At 35.3% G+C, this 15,337-nt stretch overlaps 1 protein-coding gene across 1 annotated transcript in view; it reads left to right on the top strand.

Moving 5' to 3' along the window:
• LOC113226107 (transcription factor SOX-21-like) overlaps nucleotides 1-15,337 on the top strand; it is a 78,510-nt gene that overhangs the window by 12,914 nt on the left and 50,259 nt on the right. Inside the window, exon 2 of the mRNA XM_026458629.1 lies at nucleotides 12,456-12,712. Coding sequence (XP_026314414.1) covers nucleotides 12,456-12,712 — 257 coding nt within the window. The remainder of the gene's footprint in view (nucleotides 1-12,455; nucleotides 12,713-15,337) is intronic.

Raw genomic sequence — 15,337 nt, 5'->3', positions numbered from 1 at the left:
TCGATCCTTATATCAATAATAATATTTAGTTTTGATTTTTGTGTTTCATATTTAACAATTCGGAAATTTCTGACGGAGGTATCTAGGAAACTGCGTTATGTACCAATAATGTATATAAGCATGTTATAATTAAAAAGAGAACGAAACTTCCCCGATTTTTAAACGATTTCAAAAAAAAGGAGGACGTTATGAATTCGACTGTATTTTTTTTTGTGTGTACGTATGTTACGCGATAATTCATTTGTTAACCGATTTTCATGATTCTTGTTTTGTTGGAAAGAGGGTACCACAGCATTAGTCTTATTTAAATTTGAAGAAAATATTCCATGAATCCGGTTTCGCGCACTTTCCGGTAACCAAATTTCCATAAAACTTGGCATATATATTTTTTATATATTTCTCTTGTATATTTTTTTTGTCTTCTTGTATATTGTCTTCTTATATATTTTTTATGTATGTACTATGTAACGGCATTTGTGAACTGATTTTTATATTTTTTTTGTTGGAAAGGGGGTACCTCAGGATTGGTTACTTAAATTTGAACAAAATATTACGCCTATAGAGTGGCAAACTAGCCGGTAAATTTTTCCAACAGTTCCGTTTCAATAAAACTTGGCAAATAAATATATGTCTTTCCACGAAGTTTTGAGATCGGTTTTTTTATAAAAAGTTATAATTCGTCGGGTATAGTGCAATTACGCGTAACTAACATTGGATTATGAGTATTTCTAAAATAGTAATTTGGTGATTAAATGAAATCCGCGTAAATGTCGTAGCAAGTAAATTAGCGTGATATACGGGAATCTATTGCTATCAGTCCGTAGACAACATAAATTAATGCTTACTATGCAAAAGTAATAACGTTAAATCCCTCTCCTGTTAAATTTGGTTAGGTGTAGATACGCGCATTTTACCAATTCTACCACTGTTATTTGGTCTGTGAATACTACATATGCGGATTTGCACTATCCCCGACGAATTATAAAATAAATATTTTAAATTTTTATTGAATTGATATTCAATTATTTTTTGTGAAATTACTCCACTGGTTTGTTGTAATCATTAATACAAAGATCGAACACTCAGAAAAAATTCCTTCGATCCGGTCGGATTCGAACCGACGTCTTCTTGCATACCGTGCCAGACGCTATACCAACTAAGCCACGGAACGAACCCCTCGAAGGAATTTTTTCTGAGTGTTCGATCTTTGTATTAATGATTATAAAATAAATACTTCTAAAAAGTTTCTCTAATACGTCGTAGTTCATAACCTGCGTGTATGCTATACATATATCAAACATAACATGAGGGTGAATGTTGGCCAACCCCTTACTCCACATGGATTGCGGTTTAAAGACATTAATTTCAACATTAAACAATAATCTTAACCACCATTTTGGTTTGTCTTGAAACTAAGTAAAAAATTAATTGGAAAAACAAAGTGGATGACGCTTTTGAAGCATTCGATCGGTTGTTTATGAACACTCTGCACAAGCATACTAGCCAGATTCCAGTAAGTCGATCTAAGTTCATAATCAAGCCCTGGATGACGCCCGGTCTTATTCGTTGCTCAAAAGTTAGAGATCAACTCCACGCGAAATGTCGTAGTAACCCTTACGACGAAACGCTAAAACGCGTCTATACTCGGTATAAAAACTTTCACAATGATCTGCTACGGAAACTTAAACACAATTACGAGTCAATGGAATTACGGGAGAATAAGAGTAATCCTAAAAAGCTTTGGAAAACAATAAAAAACATAACCTATACTAATAAAAATTCGCAAAAAGCACTAGAACTGAGCAAAATTAAAAGCTCTGTGACCGATTCTTTGGACCACTGCAACGAATATTTTTCGAGTGTTGGTAGGACTCTAGCGACCAACATTCTTACTGAAATAAATAAGACTCAAGACGAACTGGCGCAAAGAATTACAGTAAATGTATCACCTTCACAATCGCTATTCTTTGAACCCACAGACGAAGCTGAAGTCGAGTCCTTGATACATAACTTAAACTCGGATAGTGCCCCCGGTCTTGATGGAGTAACTAACCGTTTACTAAAGACAGTTAAAAAATCCATCACGGTACCTCTCACTTACTTATACAATCTAAGTTTGGCTGAAGGAATCTTCCCTGGTGCTTGGAAGGTAGCGGCAGTTACTCCAATACACAAGGCGGGGGACCGGTCTGATCCCAGCAACTACAGACCAATTTCTCTGCTGGGAGCCTTCTCTAAAATTCTGGAAAGACTAGTGAGCAAGCGGTTGGTCAGCTTCCTAGAAAAAAATAACATTTTCTCAGAGCGACAATACGGTTTTCGAGCAAACAGATCTACTGAGGACGCAGTTGTTCTTATGACCAAACTGATCTCGACATACCTGGATGCAAATAAGGCTTGCTTGAGCGTATTCCTCGACCTGGCCAAAGCGTTCGATACTGTTTCCATTCCGATTCTCCTAAAGAAGTTAGCACTTGTCGGAATAAGAGGAAAGGCTTTAGACTGGTTTAGAAGTTATTTGACAGACCGATCGCAGTGTGTAAAAGTTGACCAAAATATGAGTAACTGTAAACCAGTGCAGTTCGGAGTCCCGCAGGGAAGTATTTTGGGGCCGACTCTATTCATTGTTTACATCAATGACATTCCTAATAGCAGTAATTTGCACAATGCTGAGGTTATATGTTACGCGGACGACACCGCTATCCTTTTCCACGGTGACTCTTGGGCTCAAGTGGCTAGTTCCGCAGAACAGGGTTTGGATGCTGTGGCAAAATGGCTTCAAAACAATTTGCTGACTCTGAATATATCCAAAACAAAATTTATTTGCTTTCACAAGACCAAGGCCTCAGCTCCAACAGGTTTCACCGACATTGCTCTTCATACCTGTACCCGTCAAGGACAATCATCATCAAAATGTACATGTGCACGTATTGACCGAACAACAGCTATTAAATATCTTGGTGTTGTCTTTGATGAGAAATTGGATTTTGGGCGGCATATAGTGGTTACAGCTAATCGTGTTCGCAGACTTATATATGTTTTTAAGAATTTACGCAACGCTGCGGACAAATGGTTGCTTAAAATAGTGTACACTTCTATATGTCAGTCCGTTATAGCGTACTGTATAACCGCATGGGGTGGGGCTTCGAAGACTTGTATGCTCCCCCTGGAGAGGGCGCAACGAGCGGTATTGAAAGTCATCCTTAAGGAACGCATCAGGTACCCAACCATACTTGTTTACAAGGACATGGATGTTCTTAGTGTTCGAGGGATTTTTATTTTGCGCGTTGTTACAAAGTTGCACGCGGAGGTGTTAAGATTTCCTGAATATGCCGCAATGCTGCAAAGACGTAGGTTTAGAATCCCTGTACCCTTAACGAAATCGGCTTTTGCCCAGAAATTTAGCTCATTTCTCCATCCTTTTATTTACAACAAAATAAGTATCGAATTTCCTTTGAAAAATTACTCAGTCAGGGAACTAAACTTAAAAGTGAAAAATTGGCTCAAATCACTTTGCTATGAGGATGTTGAACAAATTCTGAAAGTAGACAAATAGTCAAACACACACATACACACACACTCACTCACTCACTCACTCTCTCTCTCTCTCACACACACACACAAACACGCACACACACATACACACACGCGCACGACCACTCGCTCAGTCACATGCACGCACAAGTAATTTAATTGCTTTGTAATTAAGATTATTTAATTTTCCATTGTTTAATAAGTAATTCATTGGTTTTTAGAAATTTTCTCGTCTCTACTAACTTTTCGCATATAATATATATTGTATACTTCGTTTCAGTCCAATTTGAACAAAGTGTAAACTAACAAATCACCGACCATAGAGGGTCTAGTGATGGCCACTTGTAATGCCAACTACATATCGATTAATTAACTGAATGAATGGATTTGTTAAATTGAGTCTTCTAGCCATATCTAAGATTTCCGAAATCCTAATTTATTATTAATAAGCAACTATAGACAGGTCATGGATGTATAGATGAAAATAACATCACTTTTGGACTACCATTTCTCACATACAATTTTGCGATGCTGTTCGGATGAATGTTGTTGGAGACAATGGTGAGATATCAAGTCGATGTCTTCGAAATATACGTGAATGTCTTGCTTGTTCGATATATTGAGTCATCAAACACTCTTGTTTGCTGTTTGTTCGGAATGGATTGGAACAGACTTTACATTCTTTCCAGAATTGGTTACCTACGAGACAGGCTTTGCCTAGTGTAGGAGCCAGTGTAACCGGTTTAGATAAAGTTTAAAAGTACATGTCTTAAACATACGTATTCCATAAGGTGTAATATGTTCCTGTTCCTGTTATTGGTAACTGAACTGTATTTATTTTTATGTACAAATAAATAAATTACTTACTTACTAATTACTAATTACTTGGTATACAAATCTTTGTGGCAGCTACAATCTTTGTCTTTCCTTTTTCTTCTTACCATATCGATACTTCTTTTATTTTAAAAATATATTGACTTGGAAAAATATAGGAAATGAAACTATTTTTTCATATTTTTTAGTAGCAGTAGAGGTCCTTGTGAATGCGTTCGTCCAGGGAAGTATTGCCACCTTACCTATTTCTGCCGCCAAGCAGTAATGTCAGGCAATTACAGGCACATGGGGTTGCGCTGCAACTGTTATGAACAGGCGTGTAGCTTACCATCAGGCGCACGACTAGTTCGTCCCGTCATATTATATAAAATAAAATCTGTATTTCGTATTTTTCTTTTCAAATAAACCAACGTTTTTGGCAAAGATGAGAGTGAATAGGCATTATTTAGGTGTGCGTGGTCTCATTTTTATTTCATAGGTATAATTACACTTCAAATTTGCCCGAGATGAATGAACAAGAAACTTCAAAAAAGGAGGAGGTTCTCAATTCGACTGTATGTTCTTTTTTTTGTATGTCACGCGATCACTCCGGTATTTGTGAATCGATTTTGATTATTCTTTGTTGGAAACGGGGTACCTTAGTATTAGTATCATTTAAATTTAAAGAACATATTCCGCCTCTAAGGGTAGCAAACTTGGGGTTGAATCCGGTTTCGCGCACTTTCCGTTAATCGATTACAATTTAATTGGCAAATAGATATTATTCAAATAAAAAAGCCGATTAGCATACTTTTGAGGTTGGTTGTTTTTTAAATAAAAATGTTTTAATTACTGAATAAATATTTGTACACATTTATCATTTGCAATATTTAGCTATATAATTATATTAGTGTACAATTTTTGTTTTACTATAGTTACAATGGCAAATTTTGAAGGGTACACATTGCCCTTCTCGCATTATCTTTCCATCAATCTCTTCATGACACATATTTTAGCAACGAGTATCATTTTAAAGGTCTTAACATCTTTAAAGGCAGCTGTTTAAACAGGATTATGCCAATCAAGAGTTACCTCTTAAAACGACCGCGTTATAAGTAGCCAATTTGCACGGTAAATGTAATTAAACAGTAAGTAAGTAGTCATTCATTGCATTGTAAAATGGCGCCACAACCGCCTGGGCATAAATTTACTAAGCCTTAGCTTATTTTTCTTGTTTTGGCGCTTAAAACAGTTTTAACTTAGTTCTTGTTTTCTACCAATCTATGTTTAAGTTTGATAATTATTTTTGTTATAGGCGTTTTGTGTTTTAGTAGTTTCATTCCTATAAAGTCCGACATAGAACACAGATGGAAGTGGAAACATCAATATGCTGAGACTCTATTTTTTTATCCACGTATTACTAAGCGCAAGTCACACTGCGAACGAAGCTGAGCTAACTTAACTTAGCTCACGTAGTTGCAAATGTAAGCTAAAGAAAATACGTGGTAAGAAGTAGTGACGTGCTACACTATGGACACGGGGGTGAAGGGCGGCAGAAGAGCGACATATTTAACATACCTTAGCTGGATCGTTGGGTTAGTTTAGCTTAGTTCCCGATGTGAACCAAGGTATGAAAAGATGCCCAGGCTACGTGAGCTAAGTTAGCTTGACTTCGTTCGCAGAGTGGCTTGCGCTTTATTACAAATCAAAGTAGCTTCATAAGTATATCATGTATATCATTTAGTAAATTCTGTACGATTCTACACGACATCTCTAGCCAGGGCTGGTAACTGCAAAGGTATCTAACTGGGTAACGAAATATCATAGATTTCTCATAGATGGCGCTACGGTTAAAAAGTCGTTGGAAAAACCAAATACAAAGACTTTTTTGTCCTTGCGTCATGCAAAGACAGAAAAATTCGTGAGGTCCGCTAGTTCGTTCCGTGGCTTAGGTGGTATAGCGTGTGGCACCGTATGCTAGAAGACGTCGGTTCGAATCCGGCCGGATCGAAGGAATTTTTTCTAAATGTTCGGTCTTTGTATTTATAATTATAATAGACTAGTGGATTAATTTCACATAAAAAATAATTGAATGTCAATTCAATAACAATTTAGTTACAACGAACATGATAATATAACATATATAATAATTAGTGTAGGTAACAAACCTAATAATAAAAAAAGCTCTTCACATAAGACAATTATCGCAAATGTCAAGATTTTGAGGACATGGTTCTTGATTCTGATTATGGAACCGCATACACTGTGGCCAATCAACTTTGGAGCCCTTAATCATGATAATTTCTTTTGCATTTAGCACATTCATTATTTTTGTCCTCTCTCTGAATCGTCCAAGACCATTTGAACATCATTTCATACTCTTGGTCCATTTAGACCGACATTTTGATTATATTATAAAAACAAATCTAATAAAATAGAGCCTATAAATGTCAAGAATGTAATGTAAGTCGATTGTAGATAAATTATATTCTATATTGTAAATTACAATCACTGTATGCTTGCCTTACGTTAGGCACTATTAGCACGGATCTATGGAATTTACATTAAAAATAACAACAAAAAAAAAAGATTTTTTCAAAACAAACCACAGACGTTTAACAAAAACAACATGGCGAATATCCAATGAAGTTAGACGCATATCACTGGGTTATACCAATAAAACAATTACAAAAATACTCTTTGAGATATGAGGGTGGTTCAATTTAGTTGCTGGTCCAATATCCCATACTTTGCCCTATGTGAAATTTTATAGCTCTCCTATTTAATCATAACAAGTTATCGACAATTTCGTTCGTAGAAGAAGAACCTCTCACCTGAAAAGTTATCATTTTGGATATATTATGATCTTATTACACCAAGGGTGCGTCTTATTGTTTATATCAGTTACTATCATGTCGAATGTTTGTATTGAAATAAAAAGTTATTTTACACGGTTCGATTTACAATTTCATGCTCTATGTTGCGAAGTAAATAGTTCATTTTCGTAAAAGTTGTAAGTTACGTACATTATTGTTGTAAGGGTCGATATTATTCCGTGACATTGCATTTTAAACTGTAACATTGATAACAAATCATTATTTTCTGTGCAAATACTTATAAGTGCTTTAAGCGCATCGTTATAAGGCCTTAATTCTATTGCAAGATTCCGAACTTGCATTTAGCTGCGAAAAATTTAAGTATAAAAATCCTACCGCTTACAAACTCACACTGTACAAACTCACCCTCATGTTTAAGTACTAATATTTTCCACCTTTATGAGCACAGTAATTGTGGCAGAATATATTAAAAATCGCAACAGACACGTGGTATCGTTCCATATGTAGGGGCACTTATTTTCAAAACACCTACACTTTAAGACCCACCGTTCACGAGATTCGCAACCATATTACTAATGCATTAATGTTCTAGATACTGCGCAGGTTAAAGAAGAATTGTGAGAGAGCGTTATTAATTTTTAGGGTGTACAAAAAAATTCATTGTGCTAAAAAATTTGCCGGTCAGTGCACGAAATTTGATTTGCAAAGCTTTTGTTTGAGGATTAAGTATACATGCGTTGATAAATGAGTACATGTAGTCACCGGCAATGAATTCGACACCTCTACTAAAGTTTATAGAAGCAAAATACTTGACAATGTTGTACAGCAAATTTTGCAGCGCCGTTTGCGTTCACAGATTATACTAAAATTGTTTATTTATATTGTTGATATTGATCTACAATGAAAAATGTGGCGAAAAAATATTACAATTTAATTTTTTTTAATTTGTTTTAATTGCCATTGATTGATGAAAAATTTATAAGACTGAAATTTCTGAATTAATGTAAATAAGAATATAAGATATTTGTTCGCTGAAAAATATGGTCAAAATTGCAGGTCTTATATTATATTATATTACCTATATTAGATTGTAAATTTAACATACAATAGTAAATTTCACAATTTATGTTATCTAGTAAAAAATCATCAATATTTAGTAGCATTGGGTAACTAAGAAACTATGCAATTTCATTTTCAATTTTCTTATAGAATTAAATTATAATTCTTTAACAGCATCCGGTAATTTTTTGAACATCGTTCTACTGTAAAATTCCAAGTGTTGGAAGTAACAAATGCAGCTTATAAGAAACTAATTAAGAAAGCAACAGTAGGCAAGGATGGAATGATAAATGTGAATGGAATAGAAGGGAGTGAATGAGAGAGATAGATGTGAGACGGTAGTGAGCGTTTCTAGTCGTAGTTTTATTTTCTTTTCAAAATAAAAAGAATTTCAAAAAAATAAAAAAATTCAAAATAAAAATAAATAAAACGATGTTTTCCCATAACCACTCGGATTTCATTCCCTTCAAAAACATCATATTATACAATTTGCTACACTTTCATTACTACTGTGATTTGTAGTTGTAATTTTTCATGAGCAGTAATGCATTATAAAAATCATTACACTGTTGAATAATTTATTAACGTAGCAGTAGAGGTCCTTACCTTACCTATTTCTGCGAAATGTCAAGCAGTAATGTCAGCATTGCTGTGTTCCGGTTTTGAAGGGCAAGGGTGCTGGTGAAATTACAGGCACATGGGACTTGTCAAGTTACGTGTCAAGGTGACGGGCACAGTGACAGTGCTCCTCAGATCATTGCAATTTAAAGCTCTGAGTGGCACTGTAATTGTCATGGACAGGCGTGTAGCTTACAAAAAACTTAATCTCGTTTAGAGGTTGTTTTATTTTTGTTGTTTACTTATTGAGAGTTTGTCACAATATGTAATACACAGAAACATGTACGGTCGTGCGTTTGGTGGTAAGCGAAAAAAAGGGTAAAAAATTAATATGGTATTTTTGGAAGGAAATCATCCTATTTCCTAAGAAATTTTTATTGAATTTATATTCATTTATTTTTATGTGAAATTAATTACTCCACTAGTTTGTTATAATTATTACCACAAAGATCGAACACTCCAAAAAAATTCCTTCGACCCGGCCGCATTTGAACCTACGTCCTCTAGCATACCATGCCAGACGCTATACCAACTAACCGCTCACGCGATGCGCTCATCCTACCGCAAAATGGCGGCTATTTGGTTTCGCAAAATAGAAAAGGATTCAGTTTAAATACAAGTTTTTAAAAATAAAAATTATTATTCTGCATTACTAAATAAATACCCTCCGTAATACAACAATGGAGATGTTTATCTCCAATAAAATGCAGTAATACACCACAAATCCTGCACTTAAAAAGCACTAATGAAATTTTTGGTGTACTTGGGTAAATATGATAATATTCCGTTTGCGTGGTTCTAATGTTTACCATGAAATTACTCCTTAAAGTATCGTTTATAAACATTTATATTCGGCGTAAACTTAAAAAACGCAACTTACGGTATGTTTTCAATAAAATAAACACCGACATCATCAGCCCAAACAATAACACACACGATTGTCGTGACGTATTTTTGAAGTTGTTTATTTTTTTAAATTACAGACCCAGACAATAAAAACTTTATGGTTTGCTAGAGTAGTCAACGAAATAGCAATTAGTATTACTTCTTTTACCTGTTATAACTTCGATATCCGATAAATCGGTATAAAATCATCACCGGCATCTCTAGGTGTGGTATGCTTCCAGAGACGCATGAATCGCGTGAGCGGCTAAATCACGGAACGAACCGAGCGAACCTCACGAATTTTTCTATGTGCTTGGGTCGTATCTTTGTATTTGGTTTTTTCAACGACTTCTTAGCCATGGCGCCATCTATGAGAAATGTATGATATGTCGTCACCCAGTTAGATACCTTTACAGCCCCGGCTATAGACGTCTTTTTATTTTGAAAAACAAAAATAAACAAAAAATGTACATACGCAAACGTTGGCCACCGTCTGGCTTCCTTCTCCTATTCTCTCACGTTCACGCCTTCACATGAATCATTTGCTCTTTTCTTAATGCCACAGTCTTAACTTTGTATAATATATAAGCAGTAGCAGTAGAGTTCCTTACCTGTTTCTGCCGTCAAGCAGTAAGCAGTAATGTGAGCATAAGTGGGATTTGGTTTTAAAGGGTAACGGTCCAGCAGGTCGATTTTGAACCTTACGACAACTCTGTTGTCGACCGATTCCACAAGATATCGTACGATATCTCATTTTTAGTCACAATAACCGAATCGAACGTCTCTCGAACTGTCGTAATCGAAACCGAACCGAAATGACGTCACACTCATACGATTACTCGAGCTTCTCGACCGGCAAAGACTACAAACGTTATTCAGAACAAAGTTATCAAAATAAAGTTACCGAACGTCCTATTGTTTACAAAGCAAGAATGTAACATGAAAATCTTTTATTACTTTAAAATAAAATCTGGATTTTGTTCAAATTTATTAATTTATTTTAATGCGAGACTAATGCTTTCCTATATTTTATTTATTTATTTATTTGCATTTCACATATAATTTTAAGTGTTATAGTACACAAACTTAGAACTATGGTAGGAACTACATGTGAGAGAGAGCAAAATACACTTATGACGTAATACATATTTTAACATTGGTAATATAAATTTGAGTTTTATCGTATAACATTCATAAAATTTTCCCCTATACAATTGAACTCTCTATCTATATAACTATATAAACTATAATCTATTTAACAAAATTCAATTTATTTATTTGCATTTTAAACCCTAAATTGTAAATTAGTGCATAGGAACATACTAACGCGTACATTATAATAACCCTTCAAAGATTGTGCTGACATTTAAAAATATTTGAAGATTTTGGCACATTATTTATTTATATCATCGAAGAATGCGACAATACTGTAATAACATTTTGCTATAGGGAATTATTTCGAATGATTTACAAATTTAGTGTAATTTGGTGTAACTTTAAAATGATTAGGTTTTAGTTTGGTGTAACTTTAAGATGATTAGGTTTAGTTAGCCTTTAAAGTCTTAAAAATGTGTGTAAAAGGATGTCATTTTTCTTATAATCTATATTCGCCGACTAATTCCATATCCGTTGTTGGAATAACCATATCGTATCCGAATCCGGATCGAACGCTTAACTCGAATGTTCTGAATAGCTCGAAAAGCGCCCTTCGATTCGAGAACGATATCCAATCGAAAGATTCGGTTAAAATATCGAAGAGTTCTGAATCGGGGTCCTGGTGATATTATAGGCACATGGGACTTGTCAACTTATGACTTAGGTTGACGGGCGCAGTGGCAGTTCCGCTCAGATTGTTGCAAAAGCTCTCAGGGGCACTGCAACTGTTATAGAGAGGCGTGTCGCTTACCAACAGGTGCACGACTTGTTAACAGTAAAGATGTTAACAATTTCAGTGTATTTATAATTAGATTAGATATTACATTTATAAAAATGATATATTTATTTAATAATTTGTGGTCCAGGACACACACAATTCACATTCAACAAAAGAAAAACACAAACAAAAGATCCTGCTTATTTTTAAAGAAAAAATCTTCATGCAGACACAAAAACAATATCATAATAAAAACATTAAGTCATAGACTGTGTACATACTTAGATAAATATAAATTTCCTAATATAATAATTAAGAAATCAGTGAAATTGTGGCTAAATAATGTTCTTTTATTCTCATTTCGAAAATATCTGGCGATTTACTTTCGCGAACGGTGTTAAGAAGTGCGTTCCAAAGTCTGACATGATGGCCTTCACGGTCGAGTGTCTTACACACCGGTTTCCAGGTGTCGCCATCTCTGAGGTGCCAGGTTGGATCCCCGGTCGGATCAGTGTAGAAAAACTAACTTTTTCATTGTCTCCGATCTGGGCGTTCCTGGTAACTTCGTTGTTCCCAATTTCCATAACACAAGTGCTTTACCTACTTTCTTTAGGATTAGAACAACGTTTATATTTGCTTGCATTAACAGTGAAGAATTAATAATTATAGTTTTGATGTAAATTTTGTTATTTCTTTCCAGTATCTGTCGCTTATGACATTTTTAAAACCATATCACAGTAAATTATGTTGTAGTCTAGATCTACGGATTAAGGACTTTTAATTAACTGTGAGAATAGCAAATTTCTAACTTGATTTACATTTATTTTTGTTGACAGTGCCGCTGGCGCGATGTGCGACCGGACGGGTTTCGCAAGCTCCATGGGCCATTTTCCCATGGGCATGTCGGCCATGGGAGCCATCGGTACCATGGGCTCGATCTCCGCCATGAACGGCCAATCACAACAGAAGAAGGCCCAGGAAGAGCACATAAAAAGGCCCATGAACGCCTTCATGGTCTGGTCAAGGCTGCAGAGACGGAAGATCGCACAGGATAACCCAAAGATGCACAACTCGGAGATTTCAAAGCGATTAGGTGAGTTGTTTTTGTTTCTTTCCGGGTCATTCTCGGATCGGTTCTTTGCGATAAAAACGATAAAAAGTTGTAATTACCGTAATAAAGAAATAAGACAAACTAAATAAACAATTTTAATAATGATAGCTATAAAAAGTAATAAATAAATATAAATACAAAATGCTTTATTTCTCTCAGGAAGGTCACAAGGGAACAAGTTCCCTGGTAAGAGCTGGAGCCTGTACTAGGTTGGGGACCTGTGTTACAGATCACCAGGCTCACTCCGTCTAGGTGTATAAAGAACATAATATTATTTAAAAAAATATATGATCAGCGTCGCTATGACAAGAAACAATGTACGTGTGTTCGTGTGTTGGGAGTACGTGCGTGAGCGAGTATGTGTTAAAGTATTTAATATTTGTACAAAGGCTAAATAATATAAATATGATATTTCAATTGTTAAATACGATGTTTCTTCTATTTATTGAACATACCATTCGGTACTGCCGGCTGGTCGAGCTTCGGGTGTGCGTCCCACAGCAAAAGCACACACATAATCTGAACCCGACCACGCTCCGGAGGCCGATGTGGAGGCGAGGAGTACAGGGCCCGTTTCACATATAACACAATTTCCATTGATTTCTTTGCATTTTTGTCTAACACTAGTGGGTATGGGATCGAATAATTTCTTGCATTGTTGTATTTGCTACGTAGCATTCTACATCGGCTTATCTTCTTCAGGTGGGTAACTCTTTGGCACTATTACCTTGTGATTTATTTTAGATAACAACTTTAGTGAATCTTCATCCGTTCATCACACTCTTTAGGTTTACCCTATCTAGTAATTATGTAACTTTTTAACACAGTCATCCTTTTAACTTTTACTTCCATCATTTTCAATGTCTTAATTGACGAACAGAACACAAATTTCTTATGAATTGATCTTCTTCTTTCTTCTACATTTGACAACCCCGTGGTCTCGGGTCCGATTCCTACTAGGATAACTTTTAATTGAACTTTCTGAATTGTGTCTGGTCTGGTTGTTCTTACTTATTGTGTCTACTCTGGTACTCATACTACCCAGTTTGAGTGAGACCAGGTAATTAGAGTGGTTGTCTAGCACTTTATTATTATTAATTTTTGTATTTACCAATGTGTTACTACGATTTATCTAATCGATAAGACACATGATATTGTTGTCTTTGATCCAACCATTTGAGAACTACTCGTGGGAGTTCGAATCACAGAATAATCCGTTGAAATAATTTGACTCCAGTTATTATATAATTAAACTAAATACCTATTTACTATTTGACAGAACACAATAATCAACTTTATAACCATATAACACAAAGAGCATTGTCTAACAACAATAATGTCCTCAAATTCAATATGAATGATATTCAAATCCGCGATTGAGATCCCATTCTGGGCTCACCTGAGTAGATTGATCAATTTGCAAGCAAAATGAGCCCACAGTCAAGAACTATCGTCACTTTGCATAACAAGATTAGTGGTTGAGCATTTCTAAAGACTGAATAGGATTATGAACAGGTGTTATAGAAATCTATGTGAACTGAGGTACATAAACCCTTTAGAATTTTGATGATCTCGATCTTCATAGTGTTTTTTTGTCTCACGACACCTTGCGCGGAGGCATAATGTGATAATTTTATGTTACCGTATTCAACAAGATAAATTCGAAATCCAAAAGGACAAAGTTGGAACCACATATTTTTCAAGCTTTCGAAAAAATAGATAATGAACCAGCCAGTATGCAGCCAGTCTTCTTTTTTGGCACGACACATTTTGCAAAGAAACCGACTTTGTATACGAAAAAAAAGAAAAGAAGTAAGCAATCAAGCGGCAGGAGCGTCACAGCGGGATACTGGCCACCGAATTAATCAACAGAGCTAAAGTAACTTTGGGGTGGAAAATTTAAAAAGGATCACCCGTCTTAACTACTTACAGGAACGAATGGTTCCGTCGCCTCACAAATTTATTTTGACACTGAAATGAGAGGGCTTGCATTGAACTTTAGCCGTACAATAATAAGGATTGTATAATTTATTTCATATTTCTTCTTTCCTTCTTTTCTCTCATTACGAATGTGTCAGACAACAGCATCGGTTAATTCAAATCTAGTTCAACTAAACTATAATGATAAATCACAGCCCTAGAGAATAATTTTTAGACCTAGTTGATATCCGAAATGAGATAGACAAGTGCACCAATTATCTGGTCTCAAATTGGGAAACATCCCTTTACTATGAGTACCAGAGCAACGAAATATGACTCCGGGGTACTACACAGAACTCTCAGAAACTCATTTAGAAAATTTCATTTGCCAAATTGAACTAAACGGGAATTTTTACTAGCTACCTATTATTAAGTTTGTTTATTTTAATATCTGTAACCAAATAGTAAATTCAACATCTTTATTCATAACTAAAATATAACGTGAGTCTGGAACATACGGCCCAAAATTGTACAACGTTCTGCAAGAACCCGCTATATCACAAAAAGTGTCGACTCTAATTGGACTTTTCCAACAGCGGGAGACTTTCGTATACGAAAGCTAATAGTAATGTATAGATCTCTAAAATCAGAAAGAGACACGGAAGAACTGCAAAAATTAAAACCGAC

The sequence above is a fragment of the Hyposmocoma kahamanoa genome, unplaced genomic scaffold (genome assembly GCF_003589595.1).
Source record: "Hyposmocoma kahamanoa isolate Upper Pololo Valley unplaced genomic scaffold, ASM358959v1 182, whole genome shotgun sequence".
NCBI classification, from domain to species: Eukaryota; Metazoa; Arthropoda; class Insecta; order Lepidoptera; family Cosmopterigidae; genus Hyposmocoma; species Hyposmocoma kahamanoa.
This window is presented reverse-complemented; position numbering and strand designations above follow the sequence as displayed.